Genomic DNA, 26553 nt, shown 5'->3' with positions numbered 1-26553 from the left:
TGAAAATTAGATGTTTTTCTTTTTCTTCCCATAAAATATACCTCTTACTGTGGAAATTGCCCTTAGACCATCAAGCTGCTGCATTGCCAGCACTGCGTGGCTCCTTCACTCAGCGCCTGATCCTATCTCTGTACAACTGTTTTCTCCAGCAAATGTAATGTTCAAGTGTTTTGTGAGTCATTCGACTTTAATCGGGTCTGTTCATCAGTCACAGACCTGCGGGTCACTGGCTGGGAGAGGCTGTGCCAGCCAAATCCCATGTCCTCTCCTTTATCACAGGGCACTTTATAATCAATCCAAATCCTGTGGTAGCAGGTTTTGATGTAGGAAATGAAATGTGTGCTGATTTATCAGTGATCTGGGAGCAACTTCTGCTGCTGTTACATATTATGCAGGCAAAAGGCACCCTGGGAGAGACAGTGATGGTGGGACTCGGTCTTTATTTAGTAAATTTACTGGCTGATGCTGGTTAAGAACTATTGATACAATGTGTGACTATGAGGTTGATTGCAGGCAGTGATGTGATGGCTGAGGGGGACAAGGGATTTCTGCGTTCACAGTGCTGCCTGCCTGCAACTGGCTGGGTCTGTGGGAATTCATGTCCTGTGTCCCCTCACAGGCTGCTTCAGCTTGTGCTCAGGGGCACTGTGGGGCTCTACCCTTTACTGGACCTTCTCCAACACCCTGCAGTCTTGTTTGTAGCTGGAGAGCCCTAATGGTGATGCGGTTGTTGGCAGTTAAACTGCGTCCAAAATGATGTGAGTAAGTGGTGTTGACATCTGTGCAGAGCGCAGTTGCCCACTCTGCACAAAGATGTGTTAGGGAGGGCGCAAACTTGTATGGAAGAGATCTGGGGTTAAAATAATCCTTTTGGTCATGGTGCAATCTGATAAATTACTGCCACAAAAGAGGGGGTGGTACAGTCAAAAGCACAAGGCAGTTTGGGCCACAGTTTTACTCTTCCCCTGTCAGCTTGATTTCCTAAAGGAGAAGGCTAATGTGACCACATACATGTGTGTTTATGTACACACCCCCCCCCATCCCCAAAAATATATGACCCCATGGTCCACTTTTGCTAGATTTAACAAGGGACGAGATCTCCATGAGAAGCTGTTATCAGCTCTGGGAAGAGGACGGGGAGGCAGTCCCAACAGGAAGGCACACTGCCGTGTGAGCTGTCTTATGCTTCAGGGAAGGAACGTGCCCAGTTGTCACCACGGTGGGAGAAGCTTCAGTCAGATCTTGCAATCAGCCATGGGACACAAGTGTGTCATGAATTTCTTTCTCTCTGGCGCAGGGGTGTGGTATATAAAATTGAGTGCCAGGAGTTGCATTTGATGGACTTAGCAAGGCTGCGTATGGAGAGTTAAAAGCCAGGTAGGATTGGCATGGAATTGCGTACTATGCTTAGTCAAGGGCAAGTTGAGACTGATAACAATAAAGCAGGGATGCAACCAATGCCTCTTTTATTGCTTCATATCCTCATTTTAATGGGAAGGCTGTAATTAAGGGAATTCAGCTCTGAGCTATGACCTCACTGGTTGATACTCGCATCAGATGTTCCCTTAAAAGTAATTCATGAGAAATCAGATTCTTCCTTAGCAGCTCATCTTCTAACAATGCAGTTCTTCCTGAAGTACTGGTTTCCAGGCCAAAAAAACTTGACTGGGTAAAGCAAGGCAGCTTTACATGCAAATAAACTCTTTAGCAACATCAAAAGGCTTTTCATTCCCCTGCTCTTCTCTGCTCATCTCTTCCAGTCTGGAGAAAATGATGGAAAAATACTGGGTATCAATTGTCCTGCAATACAAATAATGGTGGAAGTATCCTGCTGACAGGTGGTGGAAACTTTTTGCCCTCTGATGTCTGCTAGGCATGGTTCCTGTGGAAACTTTCAGGGCAGGGTTGCAATATTCTGCTATGGCTCTGTATAGTTTGAGGACTCAAAGGAGTAGTTTGTTGCTTCAAAGCGAGAGCAAATCCTCTTTCTGACAATGACCTGGTAGTGTAAGGAATAAGGGAATTGCCGGGTGTTCAAATGGTTGCAGCACTACATGAAAGGATGCTCAAAGCTTGAAAGGCTGGACTTTGTTGGGCAGACAGCTTTTAATTCAGCCTATCCCAAAGTAACCATGTCTGCAGTGGCTGAGGCTGTTATTTTGTGTCATAAGAGTTTAGACACCACCATAGGCTTGGGAGAGCTCCCAAGCCTGTCACACCCATGATGCGTTCCCACCCTTGCTGTTCTGCCCTCCTTGTGCCAGTGCACATACCTGTGGGTCTGTGCTGTGGGGCAGCTGACTGATCCAGGGTCATGAGGCCATAAAACACACCCCAATTAGTTTCTCCCAGGGTTGTTAAATATTTTATCCAGATCAGTTCAGTGATAAAGGTCACTGGGGCCCTACAAACCATCTATGTTGGCAGGAGTTGTGGTTGGTGATGGATAGGAGGTGGATGCTCAGTGGGCATCGGAGGCCTTAAGGCATGAAAGCAGCATTGGGTGCCACAAGATGAAGACATATGTAATCAGCAGATTGTTTGTTTGCAGACCTCTTATCTTCCAGGTGTTTGCATCAGAACTCCTAAATCAAGCAAAACTAGGTATGAAGAGCACTCCTGGCTTGCAGAAGGGGGTCACAGAAAGGGTCATTTTGTTATGCTTTTGAAAGAATAAAACAATCATTAATGAACTGTTCTTCACATTGCTGAAGTGCCATTTAATCTGAAGATGTAAACATATTTAGAAACATTAGGAAGAAGAAAGATGTGGGTCTGTACCTTTGATGCTTAAATTTCAACCTCTAAGCATCTAACCTTTAGACAACCAACTCCCTTAGAGCTGTTTGTCTAAAATTCAGTCTTGGCCCCTGATACTCAGAGCAAGTATTGCTACTGGCTCCAGGGGAGACCGTGCAGCCTGTGGCACTTCTTAGGGTGGTGTCAATGAGACAGCAGCTAAAATCAGTTAAAGAGGAAAAAAAAAAGAAATCCTGATGGAGGAAAGGAAGAAAACCCAATAACCTGCCTAGTATCATTGGCTGAATTAGGAAGAAATTCCTGCTCTCCTCTCTGCCATTCCCCATTGCAGAACCGTTTTGAAATCAGTAAACATTGGGCAACTTTCAACCCTTGGGCAAATAGTCCTCCACAGCAGCATGCTCGCACAAAGCTGCAGGAACATCAGGTGTTCCATGACTTAAAGCACACCAGAAAGATCAACAGAGCTGTGTGGTCATGGTGTAAAGTTCACTTCCCATTCTATGTGAAGAATCGTTGCATTTTTATTCCTCTTAAGCTAGGAAGTGTTCCTACAGGGAAACCTTGGGAAGAAGCTATGAAAGGGAACATCAATTACACTATTTTGCCTAGAGCTGATGAAGCATAGGTGCTCCCACTCCCATAGATCCAATTGTTTCACCCCAATTCCTCAGCTCCCAGGGTGTCTTTTCCCCTCAATTCCCACTGCTCCTTCTCCAGTCAACAACCATGGCTGCTCCTCAGATGCTTTTAACACAAACCTAAGAATGGTTTTAAATGGAAATTTGGAAAAAAAAATAGCAAGGAGAGTCTTCTGGGAAAAAAGTCCCTTTTTTGAGCTGGCAAGTCTGTGGTAATGAAGGGAAAATAGCTCCCCAGTTTAGCTTTGTTTTGAGTAGTGCCTGTCAAAGTCTATTATTTATAGTTATGTACTTTTCCCTTCCCCAGCCTCTTATACTAGAATTTTCAAATGAAAATTTGTTGTGGAAGAATATTTTTATCAAAAATCATTAGGCTTGGGATAGGAAAATTTATTTGCTTCAGTGTTGGCCACAAACCTTCATATAGAATCTTTTTTTCCCTTTGGAAGAAGCTCAACCTTTTTACTAACCAAATGCTGCCATTATTCCTCTTAGCTTTTTTTCATGCCAGCAGCAATTGGAGGCTCTCCCCAAATAACAGTTATCACAACAATGATGACACCACAAGCTAAAGTCTGCCCATTTCACGAATGAGCCCAATTTTTATTTCTCTTCATCACAAAAGTCATCCCACATTTGTTGTACACACTGTTGGTTGCTGTGTTACGGGACATATCACCATGTACCAGATGCTTTACTCTTGCAGAAGCATTTCTAATGGAGATGGAAGCTTCTGTTAGCTGAATTTTTAGAACAACAGCAAAAAGTAATAATACAAAACCAAAATATCATCTTCAGCTGCATAGCAAATATGGATCAGAAATTTAACACCTTATCAGCTCACGAGCGTAAATATACCTCACCATAAATAAAATTCATTGTACAAAATAACTCAAGCAGCTTTTCATACAAATATTGGTACATTTGACAACAGGTTTTGAGAATATTTTCTTGGGTTTTATTTTTACACCTTCAATTCTTTTTTCTTTTGTTCTCAAACACACATAAACCTACTGGACTGGAGTAATGCAAGAGAATTAGGACTAACGTGTTGTTCAATGCTAATAAGTGCTGTCAGAGACTAAAAGGAAAACCACTGAAGTGCTGAGCTTGAACTAGTTTGCTTCCCCTTTCTATTGTATCATTGAAAGTCAAGTGCAGCATCATCCAAGAAAGGCATGTGCACTGCCCATAGTGATGTTTTATAATGTCAAAGCTGGAGGGAACATTAAAATAACCTAGTCTGACTTCATTCATGACACAGGCCATCCCCTCTTCCTGCTGTAATTCCTGTACTGAGCCAACAACCTGTCTTTGAAATGGGCTTTCTAGGTGGTGGCTGGTAAATCCTGGGGAGTTTGCAGACTACTTCAGAGTAAGAGGGGAAAAAACAGGTGAAAAGGCAAGCCTGCAGTCAATGGACTTAAAGTATCCAGACAGGGATCCACATTTCCCTGGAAAAAATAAGTTAGGTGTCTGCAGATTGGAAAAAGATGAAAACTATAGGATTAGAGCATATCTGCAAGGAAGACCCCCAAACTTGGCAGGAAGTCTGCAAGTGTAGAGAGTATGCCCAACCTCATGGCAGTCCATTACTATTTAGCCCTACTGCTACAAATTTGCTCCCTATTTCCATTAACAGTTATGACATTAAAAAAGGATAGTAGGAAAAAAAGTCCATTTTCGTGGAGTTCTTTAAAGACCTAAGCCTGGACCTCTTTCTCATACATAGTCAAGGAGGGTTAGAGAACTGAAGATAAAGACTATTTGCATCCTTTAGATGATGAATGGACAGTAACAGCAAATCTCAGAAATGAAGACCATAAGATTTTTCCTAGCTGGTATCTCATTCTACTTGAGCAACAAGGCAAAACATCTGTGTACACTCTGTAGTCAAAACCACTTTACATTTTGTTCATGCAGTTTGGACATTTTGCTCAAAACATTTAATCCCTTGGAATCTGAAGGGATTTTACATTTTTGCCAGCAAATCTAAGGGCAACAAATAGATTTCATCTACCTGTTCCTTCAAGTACATGCTACTGTGTTTTGCAGGGTTTCAGAGAATTCTTATTGCAAAACTACTGCAAAAGAATGCAAAGTGATACTCATGTTTAGGTAAAATATCTCATGACTCACTCCAGACCTAAACAGATGAAAACAGGCATTTAAATTCACCTTACTATATCCTACTTCGTCTAGGTAGCTGAGACTGGGCCATATGGTACAGTTCATCCTTTTGTAGTAACTTCTTGTTCATGCTGGCTTCTGAAAATACTCAAACATCCCATAACATGTCAGATGCAGTAGGATATTTTATTTGTGCTGTGCCCAGAGGTGGCTCTGAGAGCCAGACAGGGATTTGTGCGACCTTTTCAGCAGCACTTTCATACCAAAATAACAAGCACTTGCTATTTAGGTCAGGAAAAATAGGATCTTGGTTGGATCCATCTTCCTCATATCTTGTTTTCCACAAAAAATAAAGTGCTTGATTCTCCTCTTCCTTTTAAAAATATATATCTGTAGATACCCTCACTCCAGTAGTGTAGAAGTGTTGGAACATGATGGAAAACCAGAATTGACATCCTTAGCAGAAGAGTAAATAGAAAGCAAGAGCCCTGCAGTGTCATGGAGTCCCAGATGCTCTTCTGTTGCTCTTCCTCATGATATGGAGGAAACAACTCGTTTTGCTGGGCTGGGTCCTTCCCTGCCACTCAAAGATTTCAGCCAGACTTCTTGAGACTTCATTTTACTTTCAGGTTAGTGTGCTGCACAATTTCCTCCCTGCAGTTTAAATGCCTGTCTTGATAATTAAAGGAAACTCCAGGTGTGAAAATGCCCAGCACTTTTCACGTGTAGGGCATCTATTGATTATCAAGGGAGTAGGTGGTGAGTGGGAGAACAAATTCATCCCACCCAGCAAGATCTCTTGCTTATTGTAGTTTGCTGGAAGACAAAAATACTCCAGCTGGGACATTTCTACTAATTAATTATATGTTCCCTCTGACAGAATAAATGCCCAGGCTCTGCCTTTTTAACACTTGTCACAGCATGCAGCTTACGAGGCATGATGAAATGCATGAAAGGAATATATATTATCACATCTGTGTACTGTTACAGCAATTATGGGCTGTGACCTGGCTAAAGCTGAGAAATTAAAATATTGGCAGTGGTAAGGCTAGCATCGTTTCCTCTTGGAGCATGTGGTTTGATCTCATTTAACTTCAAGCATAAGCTTTTGTATCACTTCAATGACACTACTGAAGGGGAGCAGGGAAGACCATGAGTAACGACATTCTCCTTGAAGTTCCTACTGAATCTGTTCTCAATATCCAGGGATCTTAGATTAGATGAGTGAGAAAAGGAAACAGACTCCAGTGTTCCCTCCCTTTAAACCTGGAAATTTCTGGGTATTTTTTTAATGCTTATCCTGTATTTCACCTCTTCTAAACAATCACATGATTTCTGAGGGATGGGAAGTTTCCTAAGCCCTGCTGATAGTCACCGTTCTCTGCGGAGAGATATTTGGTCACTCTGCCACTAGGAATTTGTCTAAAACAAGGGAAAATAGTATCCCAGAATGTACACAAATTACACACCCCAGCTCTCATCCTTGGCCAAAGATCACGTATGTTCGAGGTAACTAAACCTGCCTGCTGTCAGGACCAGTGATTATTTCCACCCAAATTAATATGTTCAAGAGCACATTCACATGAATGCAGCCTCTTCTGTAGTCTGCAAGAAATCTTGTTTAGTCAATGGAAGATGTGTCTTCGGGGAGAACCCTTTGCATTAAAATAAGTACATGTTCCACAGCAGGGAAAAGCCAGGCTACTTTCTCTTTCCCCAGCTCTCTGAAGTGCTGAGGAGCTATTTGGCGACTACACCATTGCTATTCTGAAACCCACGTGCCAAAGTTCCCTTTTACAGATGGTAGGAAGGCCAACAACATGGCAGAGAGCACGAAGCTAGCCCTAGCCTGGGGCATGCAGCCATCTGAGACCAGCTCCTCTGTGTCCATCACTTGATCCTCAGGGTGCTGCCACAGGTGACATCCTGCTTTCATCCCTTCTTCCCCTCACAGAGTGAATCAGTGGCTTGTCTTCAGACCCTCCCGTTCCACATGTCATTTGGGGGTGTTGATTTGCCCCATTGCTTCTGTGGTGGGAGTGGGCTCCCAGTGCTGTGGAAGCATGGAGCTCTTCCACCAGGGCCCCCACGTTTGGGGCTGCAATATGGCTTCAGAGTGATGTGTTCGATTGGATGAATCACAGGGAGAAACTGGACCACTTCATGGAAGAAAAGCACATTTTGCCCACCCACCCCCTCCCACCCCCAAGTCTGAAAGCTACAAGTAAAACCGATCACAGGGATGGGACAGAAGAACATGCACTCAAACACGGCCGGATGGGAAGATGCATCCTCGTGTGTGGTAGGCATTCCCAGTCTTTGTTGCCAGGTCTCATGCCATCTTTACCTCTCCCAGCCATTCTGGGTTCAGTCCCTTCTCCCTTCCCAACCTGCATGGGGTCAGCGTCCACACTAGCAGGTAGTGGCCAGCGACTGGTGGATGGGGGGCTGGAAGCAGCGCACATGCTCCACCGTGGAACTGTCTGTTTCCACAGACTTCATGTACTTGTTCAGGATGGCAAAAATCTCATTGTTCAGGATCTGATACTTCCTGATCCTGTCGGCCATCTTCTTCAAGGGCTGGAGGGATGGTGAGGGAGAAAAACAGTGTATGAAAAGAGTTTTATGCCACCTGACCAGCTAAACAGTACCAGTAACTGTGCTGCTGCTGGAAACCTCTGCTAAAGCAAAGCTGCTGTAACGTGTTACAGTTCGCTTAGCACCTCCCAGGGACCAGTGACTCACTTCATTATAGGGTTTGATGATGCAAGACAGAGCATTAACAAGGTCAGTGAGTGGTCCTTAAGTTAACAGTTCTAAAGTCTAGACTCCCAGCTGCGTACTGATAAAGCCACTGAGATCACAGGATGGTTGCTGGAAATACCAGCTTCTCAGCTCCAGCTTCCTAACCCCAGGAAGAAGGGAAAAGCTCTGGGAGAAAAAAGATTTGATTGTCAAGGCAATTAAAACCTTGGCCTCTCTGCTGAGACTGCAGATGGAAATCTCACAGTGAGTGTGTCCAGTATGAATAAGGTTAACAGCGGGTATGGTAGTAATTTATGAGTTTGGAGAAAGCAAGATAGAGAAGTGTGCTGGTTCAGGTCCTTTGGGACCTCACCCTTCAACTTACCACGTTTTTGATGATTTCATCCTTCCCGTCCTGCCTCTGCACCTTCAGCAGGTGGTAGCAGAAGTCAAAGAGGTCAAAGCGCCTTTGCTGTCCAAGGAGAACAATGATAGAGCAACCTGCCCAGTTCAGACCATCTCCAAAGCACTGCCTGGAAGGAGGACAGGTTTGATGGGGTGGGGAGAGATGATAGGATAGAATTATGTGAGAGAAGTCCTACCATGGCACCAGGAACTTCCCTTGGTGAATTCCTAGGGAAATCAGATTCAGCCCTACTTCTAGAAAGCAGAAATACAGCTAGAGAAAATTAACTCAGGAGATACGCAGAATTACACCAGGGCCAGGCTCTGCAGGGAGCATCACAGGGTAAGATGGACAAAGACCTAGTCTCTGGCTTGGGTTGTTGGCCCATCTACCCATCTCCTTCTCCATATGCCTTTGCTTTCCTCTTTTCACCAGTTGTTCAGACAGAAACCTCTCTGGGCATTTCTTTATGTCCATGCACAACAAAGTCCTTTCATCAAGGACCCATGTTTCCCCTCTACCTTTACACTGGCTGAGGCTATCGCTGCAGCTGAGGGCATCCTCGGGACTTGCTGACACTTGCGTGACACTCACTCTGCAGTGAACTCGTTGGTGCCCACGGGGATGCAGTACACAAACTGCATGGCGCTCCAGAGCCGGTGAAACTCCACACACTCATCCACGTGCATGACCCCGTTTGTTGGGGGTGGCCCACGCCAGATGGGGTCCTGCAGGTAGCTCCTAATTCGTGTCAGGATGACCTCAAACATGGACAGCCCGCAGCATAACCGCTCCTTGGTCAGCAGGTCACCCTCCCGGGCAATGGCTATTTGCTGAGGAGGAGGAGGAGGACAACCAAAGAAACAGAAGTGAAGATGTAATACAGACGGAGCCTCTCGCTGGATTTAACACTTCCCAGTCTCCCTGGCTCTTCCAAGGTTAACACACATTCCATGCAATCTCCAACCTTACCTCTGATGGCTGCTGCCATGGCACTTCCCACCACAGAATACTCATCCCTCAAATGGAAGAAGACTTAATATTGTGCTCAGTTATATTTCACCAACCTCAGTATCTTTTGAAATAACTCTGTACATCAGAAATCAAAAGTTGAAGGCAGAGCTCTGACCAGAAATTCTGATCCTTAATTCCGCTAACACGCTGTTCTGTTAGTGCTACTTAGTGTTGCTGGGCTTAATTTCATGATTTCTGCAGATTATGAAAATAAAACAGGAGAGAACAGGGACATTTTGCTTCCCAGGACATTGCCATCATCTCTTTAACATGCAGATACCCTACAGCTTTCTTGATTTCCTTTGTAGTTAGGGTTAAATAGCTCTGAGGAAGATAAGAAGCCACCAGAACCTTAATACTGGAAAACCTGTGGTTTATAAGAAAGTTAAATACTCTTTTCCAGATGCGGAAGCTTTACGCATGTGGAGAATTTCTGTGCCATCCTCACTCAGATTTACATGTACAAATCTGGAATAACTCCATTGGATGGAGTTAATTTGGCTTTTACACTAGTGGAGAATTAAAAGAGAATTGACCTCAGCCCCATTCCTCCCCCAGAGGGAAAAACAAAGGGGGATTGTGAATAAGCAAGCTGGGCCTCCCCCCAGCACAGGAATATCAAGCCCACTGAGTGGGGCTGGGGTGCAAGTGTGGAGTCTGCTCCTCTTAGCTGCCCATTTCTTGCCATTTCCAGCAGCATTACTGACTCCTCTTTGCAGCACTGCCAAAAATGACACAGGAAATGGGAGCTGAGTGCTGTTAGAGTCATGCCCGTGGCTGTGGGAGGCTCTGGCTCTGCCATGCTCACCCCGGTAGATGAGCGGCTGCCACAGAGCACTGGCCCCACCAGCAGAGCCTTTTACCCCCTGTCACCACTCTGACAGAGGCATGCAGAGCAAGCGTGACATTTACCAACCCCCTGCCTATCCCAGAGGACTTCCTGGAGCTTTAAGTAGTTTTTAAGCATTTGCTCCACTTCCAGCTGTCCCTGTAATGCCCATAAAAACGTCACCCCGCTCAGAGTCACCATGGGGGCTCAGAGCATCTGGTGCAATAGGCAGGCACGTGTCCTAGCCAGACATTAGGAACATGAATTATAGCCTGTTTACTTGGGTTGTCTCTATTCCACCCTAAAGAAACATGAATGTTTCTTTACACATCCCCTTTCCTGACTGTTAGTTTATGCTGGCAGTAACCTAAAGCATTTTATTTTGGTGGAAATTTATTTGGAAATTAGAAGCGTTACAATTCTTGCTTGTCCATTTCAAGGACGTTCTGGGAACCTGTGATCAATTAATATTCAACTAATAGCAAATATCAAGGGAAAGCTGTATTGCTGTGCGGAGGCCAGATTGGGCCTGGGATCCTTAGATCTGTTAAACACAGGAATGGTACCACTGGTTTCATGGCACACGCTTGCACATATTTGCTTGGCAAATAAAGATTTATTTTATCCAGCTTGTTTTTATAGCTAAAGGCTGTACACTTTCTCTCTCCTCACTTGCTCCAAGCTCTTACGGGTACAGGTTAGCATCTGCACACGCTAGTCTACGATGGCAAAATGGACACACGGCAGAAGTAAAGCTATTTCAAATATAAATTAGGTGTTAGCATTACTGTTTGCTAAGATATAGTGATAGAACAGGTACTTTTGACAACAAACTATTCCAGTGATCTCAGTATACTCTTTCTTAAGAAATCGCAATCTAGAAAGGGATGTATCTGGCTTTCAGAGGATGTAATGCCACTCAGTTATGCACAGACAGAATTTGGTTCTAAAATTCATCACCATAAGACCAGTCTTTGATGCAGAACTATACTACTGATACCTAACATGGTGAAGGCAGCTGGAGAGCTATTAGTCTTGTGGCCAGATCTGCCTTATAGTCTGGGGTCCCACTGATTCCTCTGATCAGGAGAGGAAGGATGCCCTCAGGATAAATTGTCAAAGGATGCCACTGTGCTGGCTCAATTATTCCCTGTGTCTTCAAAAGGAAAGGCTCCCATTACTTCCAGTGAAAAAATCAGACTGATCAACCACTTTAGAAAACCCTTTACTAAATGCCCAGTATTAAAAAGGAAAGGATTCCTTTAAGGAACCACTTTCACTCCCCTGGTTCTTTATGAATCACCTACCAAACAGCTGCTTCCGGATTCCCAACACAAAACAAGAATTGCTGACAGTTTTCCTGCCATTGCACAAATCCAGTTCTGCCATACCTCATTTACAGCTTGTTACCTGGCAAGAATCGTACCCAAAGCCTGCAAAGACTGATAGACCCCCAATAACTGCAGCAGCTTCTGGCTCAGCCCCTTCACAGCATGTAATTACATAGGGCCACCTTTATGGAGAGGCATCTGGCAGGCAACTTCTGCTCAGATTCTGGACAATTGCTAAAAGGCACTTAGGAATTCTGCAGGAAAATATCCTGTACGGCCTGTGTCCGAAACTGCAATTCCAAAATGCATGTCCAAAACTGCATAAGGAGCAAGCTTAGAAGCTATGGAGGCATCTCTAGAAAGTGACCTTTGTGTTAATTTACATCTGAGCTCAAAACAAGATTTGGTACTCAACTGTACCTGTGTGGTGAATATGGGAACAGTTTACAGAAAAAATCATTTCTAGCAGGACATGAAATACCTTTTGTTTTCATCACCATTCTAACTGTGGCAGGGATAAGCAACGAGTGGACTCTAATAGCAGATTTTAATGATGATTTTGCATGGAAAGAAGAAGAGATAGAAAGACCAACACAAAGACACAAAAACACAGAGGTGAATTCTTTTTCTCGAGTGTCTCCTTTAAAAGGAAGTTAATGGGAAGTGAGAGGAGTGTCTACAAAGTAAGACAAAGCCCTCAGTTATCCAGGCAATTTCTTTGTTTCGTAAGATTTCCAATGAAGCAAAGCTCAAAATGTCCTTGATTCATCAGAAAAACAAGAAAATCAACTTTCTGCTTGCCATAGATCTGTTACCTCATACAACTGAGTGTTTGTTCCATTCCCTCAGCAGTACATTACAGAAAAGGGGTGTTTGATTCATTTAATACTTTGGATGATTTTGATCCCCTCAACCCCACTAAGTAGGGAGTGGAAGTTTGGCTCTTGATATCCATGGGGTTCAAATTTTGCCTGCTACATTGATCAATCTGTAGAGATATTTTGAACGATAATTTCTGCTCAAGAGATCTTTTCCAAGCTGAGACCCACCTCAAGAAGACACTTAAACGGAGCCATAATTTTAAGCATGTGCTGAAGCTCTAAGCATGTGCTAGGAGGGAAATCATTCTCAGATGTATTCCTTGACAGGGATGAGCTTAAAAATGAATCATATTGCAGCCCTAAAACGGGATCCCAAAGCGATGGCAATTGATTAGGGACAGCCCCGTGGAGTTTCCCCTCAAACCATCCCAGCAATTCTCTACCTTTTTAAAATGGAGAAGAAGAGTTTTTCAGAGTTGTTCTTATTCAGAGCTGGCTTCTTAGCATGCTTGCCCTAAGCTCCCCACCAGCCCTTCAGACCGGAGGCAGCAACACACCATCTCTGGACCCGCTCACAAATTTCCCTTCAAAGTGTCTGCTAGGGCAAGGACTGTGATTTTATTGTCCAATTGATGTTTTGGGGGAAAAAAAAAAGGGGGGGTGGAAAAAAAAAGAAAAAAGAAGAAAAAAAAAGAAAAAAGGATCACTTTCCCAAGGCCAAACAGGCCATGTGGGGACTGCTATGAGTTTTCAACAGCCATCCCTTTCAATGAAATCCTTACCTGCGGAGTGCCCAGCCTCTCTATTAAGGGAACCAGGTGAAGTGGGGCATACTTGGCTTCGAGACGCTTCATGCGCACCTCCAAGCGTTCTCCTTCTGTCAAGCGAGCAGCAAACAGTGAAATGAGAGGAGGAAGTGGAGACCCGCAATTTCCGCCGAGTTTGCTCAGCACTGCCCCCCAGCAACCATCCAACGAGACTTTGGATCAGTGAGCCAAACCGACAGCAAATGAGGGGACCAGTGATGCAGAGAAGGGAGGGATGTGCGATTGCAGTCTCAGCAGCAGCTTTATCAAACATGTCCAAAAGCATGGCCCTGTTAACTGACCGCTCCTGTTGAGATGGACATTTCATGCTGTCATTCTCCAAAGAGGCTGTGAAATGGCTTTAAAACCTTAAAGGGAACCCCCAAACTAACTAAGGTTTCAGTTTGTAACTAGGCTACAGAAAATGCACCCTTGGCATTTGTTTCCACCTGACTTTTGGCTGGATGCACTGATCTCTTTCGAGGGGGAAGCAGGGCCAGAACTAATCCTCAACAGAAATGGGAGCGAAACAGCTTCTGGGCAGAGACCTTTGAGTCTGTCCACTGCTTCCCTCTCAGCTTCTTACCTTTGATGTAGACCCTGGGCAAAATATTTTGGAAGGGAGCAGCATGCAGCAAATCACAAACTTCTTCCTGGGACTGAGGCAGGAAGAAAGAAAGATAAAGTAAGTTAAAAAATACCTACAGGGGTTGAGTGTAGGGATTAGGGGCCTGGGCAACACTACAACAATTCATGCTACAGCACCTATTCAAATCCAACCCAACTCAGTAGTAACTCCAACAGTTTGAACCTAAATGAACTAAAACTGGAAGAAATACCTCTCAACTTAAGCCAGGAAGTTTCCTTAACTCAAAGAAGCTACTTCCTGCCTGTACAAGGCCAGAGGTTTATATTTATTTTCTGCCCCATTTACTAACACTGCAGGAGGGCATAAAGAACATGGAGGTTTCAGTTTCATCTTACCCTGATAGCTTCCTGCTATTTATTTTTACATAGAGAGCCCAGGTGGAAATTACCCTTTGGCGTAGTTATTTTAGGACGTGTACATGTAAGATATAGTGGTGCATGACTCTATTGCAAATAGGTATATAATATGTTGGTCTGAAATGATTTGGTTGTTCACAGAATGTTCTCAGCCAGGGCTATCAGACCAGGATCCTAGTGGCATAGTCACCAGGGATAATACAGAATAATACAGAAGTCCAGAGAGAAATAACATCATGAGATGCCACCTGAGAGAATGCATGCTGATGCACTTGAGAAAAAATAATCCCAAACACAGATGCACAAGGAGGAGAAACCTAGAAATAGGCAGGTGGAGACTGAGGAGCGATGGCCGACAATACACTGTATACGAGTCTGCAATGGGAAACAGCAGCAAGGAAACCAAAGCTGTTTAACACAGAGGCATTGCGTCACGACAAGGCATTAGTTTGCTCCTATAAAAGTCCAGTTCTAGGACATGCTTTCAGTTCTGTGCTTATTGTAGAGATGTGGACACACTCGAAAGCAGGTCATGACAGTGTAGCAAAAGATATTTGGGGGCCCAATGGAATGACTCGGCTGGGTCTGTTTGAGATGCACAGGTGAATACCCCACTTTCCAGCCAAGAGGGAGAGGACAGTGTAGCATGGAGCCTGCAGGAGGCTATACTGGCACATGGATGCTGGAATGAGAGCAAGTTTGTGGGAGTGCAGTTTGTGACACAGTGCTGGAGGGACAGGAGCAGACCGAGGTCCCTCCATGGGCAGAGAGATACTGATGCTAACGGAGTGTGCCTGTCACCTTGGTTATTTTGTTTGCAAAACACTATTCCTTCCTAGATGAATGTTCTTTCCTGCTGTTTCTCTCTGATAAAGAGAGTATTTTTACCATTTGCAGCCTGCATTCACCTGGTATCTGTTCCAAAATTAGCCATGTTATAAATACAACTCCTCGCCAAGGCCCATTACCTAAGAATTCTGCTTAGAAATTTAATCCCAAGCAACCCCTCTTTCTCAGATTTAAACAGTAAAAAGGGGGTAGACAGAAGCAGACCACACGTCTTCACCAAGAGCAGTCTCTGCCAGCAAATACCACCAGCCTTAGATCATTCTGACAGCTATGAAGGTAACTGCACTGTAAAAGCAATTGCTCCTGCTGCATAAGAGCTCCATTAGAGGGAAAATCTTTTAACGTGATGGCTCTACACATCTGACATCTTCCAGCGAGTGAGAACTGGTGCCTGCCGCATGCAAAATGGCTTTATATTCTGAATCTATTTCTGTGTGGAAAAATAGGGGATCAGAGAGGGAGAGACTTTTTGGCTTGCTCAGAAAGCAGGCAGATGTGGACTTTGATGGGCAACCTTCCTAAAGGGACCCCAAATTCTCACCATCTTCTTTTCTTTATTTTCTGCTATTCTAAAATGCCAGTGCACTGCTGATGTACAGCTCCTGGGACTGCAGGAACCTTTTTGCATTGAAATGAAGGATTTCTAAAAGAAAACACCATGTGTCCCTTAAGTGTCCATTTAAAGATGGGAGGGAAAAGGCAAATGCAGTACATCCAGCATAAAATCCAACACTGAGAACAGCAGAAAGCAGTGACGAAGCCACAAAGGGAACAGAAACTGCCAGGATATAGCTGCCAACTCTGGTCATTCTATAAAATAAAGCCAAGCTGCTAGGTGATATACATCTCTCTAGTTAATCTTACACAACTACTGCTCACTGAATATGTTTGATATACTGTATCAGGAACTAAAAGTCTCTCTATCTGGGGTTAAAATGCAAAGGCAAGGGCAGAAATATCCATTTTGAGGACATGCAGAGATTTTTGGTTTTCTCTGTGCTCTATGGTTGGATAAAACGTGGAATCTTTGAGCTTCCTTCTAGTTTTGCTCTGAACAAAACTTTCTGACTTGGCTTGGAAATCCCATCTTATGCTAAGGAAGTCTTTCTGAAATATTGCTGCAAAAACTGCAAAATATACCCCTGTCAAAACCATTATGAGATGAAATATGCATTCTTAATATAAAATTGTGTTATGAAACATACCTCAGTTGGCTCTAGGCCAAAGTGTGAGATAAATTCATTACGAAGTGAATTTATCATGTGAAAAAGTAGAAGCTAAGGAGACACATGGCGTGCAGCCATGGTCTTTGCCCCATACCAGAAAGAGCATCACATGAGCTGGGAGAAATACTTGTATGGGGGCAATACCAAGTCATTGCTCCATCTAAGTATTCAGTAAAGATAAGCAGAGGAAATTTATCATCAGTTCTTCTGAGATTTCCTTCCTGTTGGATTACTTTATCTCTATCACCATTGGAATCAATCAGGTTTTTTTTCATAGCACTGGCAACCCAAAAGAGCAAAGGGCTCAAATCTATTTCTCGCTGTACAAATATGTATATAAAAAAGTATTGATCCCTGCCCCAGAGAGCTTACAATCTAGAAATAAGCTCCAGTTGGTTTTATTTCTGAGAAAGACAAACAAGGGGTAGCTTTGGGTCCAAGAATTAAATCTAGATCTTCCAGTATTCAGATTCTCCTCCAGCAATCCCAGATGTCAGTGACCAAGTGCCAACGCACACCATCCATGGACATGCCCACAGAGCCCAGTAACACAGCCCCAGAGAGACCCTGAGCACACAAGAAGCTGGAAAGTAACATTTCCCAGCTCTTCTGCTGGAAAACCCACTTCCACACATAGTCTGGAGCTGGCAATTTCAAGTATGATCTGTTGTGCAGGGGGTTTTGCCTTACCAAAGCCTGCTCGATAAGGAGGCAGAAGAGAATGGCATTGCCCACTTCTCTGAGGCTCTGGAACACATCGGTCTTCAGCTCTGCGTATTCAATGATGTCCTTCAGCTGATGGTGGAAAAACTCAAGGATTCCTTAAAAGACAAGGAAGGACAGTCAGAAAAGCAAGAACAGAATCACCCTTGATAACTTGGATAAAATGACAATCAGTGCCTGATATTCTCTTAATCAGAAATTGCAAGCCGTAACTGCTAAACAGATAGATGGAGATTGGTATTGGGGAGAACTAGGATGCAGTGTCTTATCCTGCTTTCAGTAACCCTTGGGAAATAGGGAGTAATTTATATGAACTCCTTGGATTTCCTCATCAGACGAAATGAAGAGATTCAAGACTGTAATGGATGTGTTGGTGCTGGCTCATGTATACCAGCCAGAGTTTCCCCTTCCACTTCAATGGCAGACTGCAAAAAATCTCTGTGTTAACTGAGTAGAGCTTTTGAAAAATATCAGTGAACCCACAATAACAAAAGCCTACAGAATCCTGAAAATAAAACAGAAGCTACCAGAAGACATTCCCTTATCAGCCATCTGTGTGTTCAAAGGGAAATTTCCAATGGGAGATTTCCTGGAAAAGTTTCCTATTCGTGTTCCAGTGTCAATAGCAAAGCAGCTGAAAGTGTGTCCCAGCAAGCCTGGCTGCATGTTGCACTGGCATGTCAGGTGCCAAGCCTTATTTAATTACTAATGTAATTAAATGAGTAATGCCTGACTCAATGGTGTACCAACACATGGGCGAGCTCTTGCTCAAGTATCTATCAGGAGCACCCACCTGGAGAGCCATATTCATGTCTTGGCAAACGGCATATCTTGGGCATTACTTCGATCAGAGTCTTCACATACTGCAGGATGGTGCCTTGTAGCTGTCAGAGACAAAGTGAGGTTAAGCTGGAATGGTGGTCTTCTCCTGGCATTGGTTTTGAAACAGGCTGGTTGTGGATGGGCCCACACCTGACAGTACAGGATGAAACTTCAGCTGGAATCCAAGAACTTGCTTATTTTGGATTTCATTCAAATATAAAATTCAGACTGAGTGTATGGAATTAGAGTGCTTTTACAGCTTCCTCCCAAATAATCAATCGCAGCTGCATGGACTTTCGACTTCAAAATACAGCCTGCTGTATTTGCATTGTTTGCAGCTGAAATCCAAACAAGGCTCAGTCTTAGATCCAGCTGGACTTGTGTTCCTAACCCAAAAAGCATTTCACCAGAGCTGCTACAGGAGTCATTCCCCAGCACAGGAAATGCTCCTTCCACCTGAGGAATGATCACTAAATACTTGGAATTTAAACAAGAATTTACAAGCATGTAGAACAAGTTTCTGCAGATCTGATGTTTTGAACTAATATGGAAAAGAGCAAAGAATATTTCTTAGTTAGAAGCGCTTGCTGTCATTTGCAGTTATACACCTGCATCCTGTAGATACATTATGCAGGATTATACACTAAACACTATTTAGCCAAACATAAGATCTTTGTCTTTGTGCTGAATGCTGTCTGATCTCGCACACCAGCTACAGCATTTTCAACTAAGTGACACAAATTACATCTTCAGTAACTATGATGTTTTAACAGTAGGGAAACTGGATATGCACTTGAGGTTTTCAGTTTTACATTGCTTTCTTAGACAAGTTCAAAATGCCGTCATTGCAATCAAACCAGAATTTAGATATTTATAATGAATGAAGATTGTCTTTCCAGTAAAGCAAAGCAAGGGTTGTAGCTGAAAAGCATGACGTGAAAAACTGTATGTCTTTGCACACTCCCTCCTCCCTTCTTAATGCTCGGTATTGTTAGTGCCCTTAGGGAGCATATGGGATCATTCCCCTGTGAACATCACATTTCTCTTCTGAAAAAGAACTGGAAAGCAGATAGGGCTATTGGCAGCCTGGCTTCAGAATACCTGATACAAATGGACAGTATGGTTTGCATAAGGACTCACCTATAGCAGGAAATTTCTTATAAAGATTGAAAAAGTTGGTTTCATCAGTTTTGCTGCCTGCTCTCTGCTTTCCTGCAGCTCTCTAGGGTATCACAAGGCAGTGAGACAGAGTGCTCTTGTGCTACTGCTGAGCATGAGCACACGTCTTGAAGGTGTCCCAGACTGCAGCACAGGCAGTGCTGAGGGACCGTGAGTGCCTTGTCCTACCTGATCACTTCCCAGTGGCTTTTAGCAAAGCTGCATGCCAGCTCCACCACCCCCAGAGGTAGGTGGCTGATCACAGTTAACACTTCAAGATGGTGGAAACACTCCATCATCCCACAGCAAACAGTGGGATTCCTCAGCAACAGTGAAAATCAGCCGTTAATACAAGTGTTTCAGCATGAATCAAGGAACATGAAGGTGCCCAGATGTGAACACCCTGAACCCAAAACCCAGGCTGACCATCCAACCTATGCCTCTCAAGACATCGAGGTTTCTCCATCGCCAGGGTCAGATTCATAATTACCAGACTCTTGACGATCTTCAACAGCTCTTCCATGACCACAGCAATGCCTTGATAGCCAAGAAGCCTGCAAATCGTCTTGAAATGAGGTGGCCCCACGAAGTTGCGGTAAGAGCTGTAGATGTGACTGTAGGCAATATTGAGAGGCTGAGAAATTAGAAGCACAGCAACACAGTTAGACAGGAGCATTTACCAGGCGTGTAATCAATTCTCTTATCACAGTGTTACATTCCATCACTTCAATTAATTTTTAAGGCAGAGAAGGAGAAATAATAATATCCACAACAGTTCTTTTCTTGCTATGTAGTGAGATATATTCTAATCTCAACATACTGTCAACGTCGCAAGGTTTCTTATCCTGCTATGTAGCAATGACATTTTCAATTCCAAGGTAATTTACTCTTTCGTACATTCCCAATCAAGGCTTTCAGGTCACTGGCCCTTTGCTTCTTCAAACCCAAATTATAGAATCATAGAATCATAGAATCGTAAGGGTTGGAAAGGACCTTAAGATCATCTAGTTCCAACCCCCCTGCCATGGGCAGGGACACCTTGCCCTAAACCATGTGGCTCAAGGCTCTGTCCAACCTGGCCTTGAACACTGCCAGGGATGGAGCATCCACAACCTCCCTGGGCAACCCATTCCAGTGCTTCACCACCCTCACTGTAAAGAACTTCTTCCTTATATCTAATCTAAACTTCCTCTGTTTAAGTTTGAACCCATTACCCCTTGTCCTACCACTACAGTCCCTAAGGAAGAGTCCCTCCCCAGCATCCTTGTAGACCCCCTTCAGATACTGGAAGGCTGCTATGAGGTCACCACGCAGCCTTCTCTTCTCCAGGCTGAACAGCCCCAACTTCCTCAGCCTGTCTTCATATGGGAGGTGCTCCAGCCCTCTTATCATCCTCGTGGCCCTCCTCTGGACTCGCTCCAACAGCTCCATGTCCTTTTTATGTTGAGGACACCAGAACTGTACGCAGTACTCCAAGTGGGGTCTCACAAGAGCAGAGTAGAGGGGCAGGATCACCTCCTTCGACCTGCTGGTCACGCTTCTTTTGATGCAGCCCAGGATACGGTTGGCTTTCTGGGCTGCAAGTGCACACTGCCACCTCATGTTAAGCTTTTCGTCAACCAACACCCCCAAGTCCTTTTCTGCAGGGCTGCTCTGAATCTCTTCTCTGCCCAGCCTGTAGCAGTGCCTGGGGTTGCCCCGACCCAGGTGTAGGACCTTGCACTTGGCTTGGTTAAACTTCATAAGGTTGGCATCGGCCCATCTCACAAGCGTGTCAAGGTCCCTCTGGATGGCATCCCTTCCCTCCAGCGTATCAACCGAACCACACAGCTTGGTGTCATCGGCAAACTTGCTGAGGGCGCACTCAATCCCACTGTCCATGTCACCGACAAAGATGTTGAACAGGACCGGTCCCAACACCGATCCCTGAGGGACACCACTCGTTACAGGTTTCCAACTGGACATCGAGCCATTTACCACAACTCTTTGCGTGCGGCCATCGAGCCAGTTTTTTATCCACCGAGTGGTCCATCTATCAAATTGATGTCTCTCCAATTTAGAGACAAGGATGTCATGTGGGACAGTGTCGAATGCTTTGCACAAGTCCAGGTAGATGACATCAACTGCTCTGCCGCTGTCCATCAGTTCCGTGGCTCCATCATAGAAGGCCACCAAATTGGTCAGGCAGGACTTCCCCTTAGTGAAGCCATGTTGGCTGTCACCAACCACCTCGTTGTTTTTCATGTGCCTTAGCATGTTTTCCAGGAGAAACTGTTCCAAGATTTTGCCAGGCACAGAGGTGAGACTGACTGGTCTGTAGTTCCCCGGGTCTTCCACCTTCCCCTTCTTGAAAATGGGGGTTATATTACCCTTCTTCCAGTCATTGGGAACTTCACCTGACTGCCAGGATTTTTCGAATATGATGGACAGTGGCTTAGCAACTTCATTCGCCAGCTCCTTCAGGACCCGTGGATGGATTTCATCAGGTCCCATGGACTTGTGCACGTTCAGGTTCTTAAGATGGTCTCGAACCTGATCCTCTCCTACAGTGGGCCTAAGGTCTTCGTTCTCACAGTCCCTGCATTTGCTTTCCAAGACTTGGGTTGTGTGGTCAGAGCATTTGCTGGTGAAGACTGAGGCAAAGAAGTCATTAAGAACCTCAGCCTTCTCCAAATCCATGGTAGCCAGTTCTCCTGATAGCTTCTGGAGAGGGCCAAATTCTTCTCTACTAAAATGAAAAGCTTTATATACCTGTAATCAGGCAGAATTTTTTTCATATGGGCACTTGCTTTAAATGAGACTTATTAACAAAAGTAGGAACTGCAGCACCTGAGTTTAAGGGCAGTTGGAAAAGACACAGAAAAAGTCCTTTTTGCATCCTGCAAAGCTCTATATTAATCTCTGTACTTAATAGGCAACCCCATGGGATTGTGAAAAAGGCAAGAATCTAACCCTGGTCTAGGGAGAATAGTACCCAGGGCTCTGCCCCCTCCCAAATTTTTAGTGGCAGAAAACAAAGTTGTTTCCAGGAATGTACTGTATCAGTGTAATCTTGGAAATGTGGAAATTGCTGCAATGTTTTATCAGTGGAAGATTTCTAGGATCCATTTGGTGTGAGGGAAACAGGAGTAGGGGGAATTAATTCACTTGTGTGATCCGCAAAAAAACATAGGGAAAATTAGATTTAGCTGAGACACCACATGCTCAGATTGGGCTCTGCAGCAGAAGTGTTGGCACCATGATTCAGCCCAGCAGAGAAGGGCTGCAATCTCCCCCCACGACATCTATAACTGCAGCCTCAGTAAGCAGCAAAAAAAGCCCATTCTTGAAAAGATTCTGGCAGTAGTGCCTCTTCCAGCAACACACAGATAAACCCTTGGCTCATGCTTACCAGAAGAACTTAAACAAGGGTAAGAAAACAAATCAAACTGTATTCCAAATGCACCATGCAAGGCTGCCTTTGTTTCTTGTGTGAGTGCTGCACAGGAGAGGCACACCGCACCCTCATGCAGCGGGGAGCTTGCTTCCCTGCAGATATTGCAGACCCTATTCTACAGGGATGGGATTCCCTTCCCTGCCAGTAATGGAGCCAAGGAAGCAGAAGGACCAATGCATTGAAGAGCTTAGGGTGAAAGGGAGCAAGTGTGAAGTAGTATAACAGGGCAAAATGGTGTCTCTCCTCCAACACTGCCACAATACAGCCAGCTGAAGGCTTCCCTTGTCCTCCAATTCTGACTCACTTCCTTGAGATTTACTTTAACACTTCATTTGAGTTACTAATGAGTTACGAAGGGAAGTCATTTGCTAAGAATCAGAAAAGTATTTTCTTTTCCTCTCATATACAGAATTTCAGCAGACTGATGTACTGATTGTGCTTTCATAGTCTGGTCAGTTGCTTGAATCAATTAATTAATTGTCCTTCATTTTGTTACAGCCCCCCTGCTCTGGTCCAGCAGCTTATTGCCTACTATAATAGAGAGGCACACTGCTATGTGTGAAAATGAGCAATAGTTTATGTTTTTAAAAGTGTGTCTATTTAAACACCAGGTAACGCCCAGCCTGGAACATTTTCCAAATGACGAACACAATCATCCCATAGGGAAGCCAGTAACCTGCCAGGGTCCCAGCCCAGCCATGCTACACACTGTTCTGTTGCTGCGGCTTTTGCACTGTTGTTCCAGCCCCGGGTGTCCCCAGAAAGCACCGTGCTGCAGGGTGATGGCTTCTCACACCTTCCTTCCTTGCCTCCCCATAGGCTCTTTTACTCTGTTGCTTCCCCACAGTTAGCACACCCATGACTTGAATTAAATATCCCCATTTCAGTGTGCTCATGAATCCACACTCATTTCTGGCAGCCTCTTTGCTACTCCATGGCTAGGAAACAGGTCTTCTATCTGCACATGTGCCATGGTCCCCTGAGATGGGCTACCACTGGCACCCAGTTGTGCAGGAACTGGTCAGATTTTCCCCATAATGGGGCTGACATTTTACTGTATGGGCAGCAAGCAGCCGGTGCTGCTGCACTGCCACCCACATCACAGCATTCCCTCACCTCTTAGCAGGATAATGGGGCTGGAGAGCAGCTTTCAAGTGGGCTTTTCCCTCAAGTGAGGGTCTTGACAATAAGCCTGATTGGGAGAACACACATTTTAGGACGTGTATTGGCTGCAGACAAGCAGGAGGATTCGTCCGTGCCTGTCTGCAAGATGAGGCTGGTTCATGGAGCTCTCTGCAGAGCCACACAGTGCATTAGCAGCAGGCTCAAGTCTAATAATAATACTCCGCCAGCAATTAAAAATACAGCTCCATTTAAGGGTGAGATACACAGCTTGGGATAAAGACTGTAGGATGTAAAAAATGACACCAGTGGGTATTTTAAGACAAAACAGCTGAACATACAAGCTGGCTGCACAGCACAGCTCACTCCCCCGCGCTGGGTGGCTGCTTCTACCCCTTCAGAGAGCCAGAGCAAAGCCCCCATCTCGCTGTGTCTTGGGAGCAGCAGCTGTCAAAGACTGTGGAGTTTTGCCCCACCTTTGGTTTGGGGCCAAACGGGCAGGTTTTGGGGCTGGGAGTGCAGGCAGGCTGGGATTTGCAGTGCGGGCAGAGTTCCCAGCATCCCACAGAGCCTGGGTGTCCCACCCCAGGTCTCAGGACAGCCATCTGTACTTGGAAGCATGCGGGGAAGGCCCTCAAGTTGTTTTGGGACCTCAGGAGGTTATACCAGGGATGCTGTGGAGCAGATTCAGCAGCAACTGAATCAAAACAAAACCCAGTTGTCATTTCCATGTCTTTGAGATTGTTGTTAGCCATCACCCAGACCTGTCTGAGCTCATCTAAGGGAAGGCAGGGAGAGTTTTATCCAATGAAATAGATCAGAGAGAGAGATAACAGACAGATAAGACTGCCCGTGCCAGAACTCTGTTGGAAAAATGAAGAGCTAAGGAGAAAGGAAAATACTTAGAGACAAAAAAGGACTTGCACACAGCCCGATAAGTCCAGGCTCCCAGCCAACCTACCTTCAGTGTGACAGCTGAGACGTGTCTTAAAGTGAAAAACAATTCTGACCAGAATTGTCAGAGGAGGTTCTCTAAGTCAAACAGCCTGAATATGACCTGGTTCCTTCCCCTGCCACAAGTAACCTTCGCTCTCCCTATAAAGCTTTTACTATATTCAGCTGTATTGGCTCATTGCTAGCACTTTCATGATAAAGAATACATATTCCCTAGCTGGGATGGACATGTACAATGCGGCAGATATGTTTATATACTGTATTGAGGCTGTGTCTGTGTATATTCTGTGTCTCAGCATAAAGCCTTGCTATACCAGCTCCTGATTTCCAGGATCTGTATGCACTATTACATACAAGCTGATGGCTGTGGCACTCCAGGTAGCACAGCCCATGCAGTCTGCTGGAGGGGATCAGCAGCCCCCACTGCCAACTGCAGCAGCCACAGCTTCGGAACACCTTTGGGCTGTCGCTGCAAAAACCAGAGCAGCTCCATCCCATTCACACACCGTAACTATTTTTACAAGCGCCGGCAGCATGTACTGTCCTTCAGGTTACCTCTGCCTACATCTTGTTAAAAAGGGGGAGGTAAATTCAACCAGGGAAAGGGAAACAGGGATTTCCAGTGAGTTTTGTGTGACCCTGGTCCAGCAGTGCCAAGAAAAACTGAAGCACTCATGAAAATACATAAATGAAGCCCAATCTAAAGCACTTACAGAGCTAAGTGCTAATGAGCAGTAAGTAGTGGGTTGCTTGTAATTTTGCAGCTTCTTTGTCAGACACTTGGCAACCTGCTGTGTTTTGTAAGTGGCTGAATGACAGAAAATGGCTCAGTTTTGCTGGCCACCAGAGAGCACTTGGGGTTTGCATCCTATGGTGTGGAGTGAGGGGTCCCAGCTGGGTCCACCTGCAGATATGGGGAACACCAGTGCTGGAGCAGTCCTGGCACTGGCATGGTTTTGGCATCTCCTCATCCTAGGAAATAAGAATTACAAGCTCATCACAAGTGTAAAGGGGTGTAAGCTTGACTTCTGGAGCAGGTAGTACCAACACCACTGAGAGCTTTGCTGCATTTTCCTTTGAGCCAGTGGTATTGATCACAGCATGCAGAAAGTGGGACCCTTTGCTGGCCTAATCCAGCTATTTCCACTTCAATTTCCTCTCTTGCTGCTAACACATCTTATTTGTGAACAACAAGAACTTAATTTCTAAGCCACTCTGAACACTGATAAACTCAAAAACCCAAACACAGTAAGAAGGCAGTTCTCTTGTGTAACCCACCTTTCTGAAGCACGGATTTGTATCTTCAGCTCTCTCCCTGCAGGCAAAGATGTACTTTACTCACAGCAAGGGACCAGCTAAGAGCTCTCTTATCCCCCTGCTCTTGTAAGCAGGACGGAGCCATGTAAAAGGCAGGAAGCCACCTGGGAGCACTTTCATTTCCATCCCTGCCCATAATTATTTTCATCTCTGCTCCCAGTTTTCAGCTCACTGGCAGCCACAGCTCACTCACAGGGACAGAAGGGAATACTGATCTTGGAAGACAAACCCAAAACATGCAGAACTGCCAAACAGAAATCAAAAGCAAGGGTCATGTGTCCTCCCCAGGCTTGTAATAGCCTCTCCTGATGCAGGTTGCATCATCATCTAGTCACTGTTGATATTTAGAAGATCTCTGGAACGTTGCACCTTTCCAGGAATAACAAAGAATGAGTAATTCCAGACTCAGAACTAACATTTCTTCTGGGAGAGTTCCTCTCTCAAACACATTTCAGCTT

The 26553-nt window shown here is 44.8% G+C and overlaps 1 protein-coding gene across 2 annotated transcripts in view; it reads right to left on the bottom strand.

Annotated features, from left to right (window-relative positions):
• Positions 1-3970: 3970 nt before the first annotated feature.
• CYFIP2 (cytoplasmic FMR1 interacting protein 2) overlaps positions 3971-26553 on the bottom strand; it is a 57049-nt gene continuing 34466 nt past the window's right edge. For both annotated transcript variants that reach the window (XM_030503912.1, XM_030503913.1), the window contains exons 24-31: positions 19757-19900; positions 18080-18170; positions 17254-17384; positions 14070-14142; positions 13460-13554; positions 9277-9515; positions 8662-8809; positions 3971-8111 (exon numbers count right to left, since the gene is read on the bottom strand). In XM_030503912.1, the coding sequence (XP_030359772.1) occupies positions 7944-8111; positions 8662-8809; positions 9277-9515; positions 13460-13554; positions 14070-14142; positions 17254-17384; positions 18080-18170; positions 19757-19900 (1089 nt within the window). In that variant the 3' untranslated portion in view covers positions 3971-7943. The remainder of the gene's footprint in view (positions 8112-8661; positions 8810-9276; positions 9516-13459; positions 13555-14069; positions 14143-17253; positions 17385-18079; positions 18171-19756; positions 19901-26553) is intronic.

Source organism: Strigops habroptila, chromosome 12 (assembly GCF_004027225.2).
Source record: "Strigops habroptila isolate Jane chromosome 12, bStrHab1.2.pri, whole genome shotgun sequence".
In the NCBI taxonomy this organism is placed as follows: Eukaryota; Metazoa; Chordata; class Aves; order Psittaciformes; family Psittacidae; genus Strigops; species Strigops habroptila.
The sequence above is the reverse complement of the archived record's forward strand: the minus strand, read 5'-3'. Positions and strand labels throughout refer to the sequence as shown.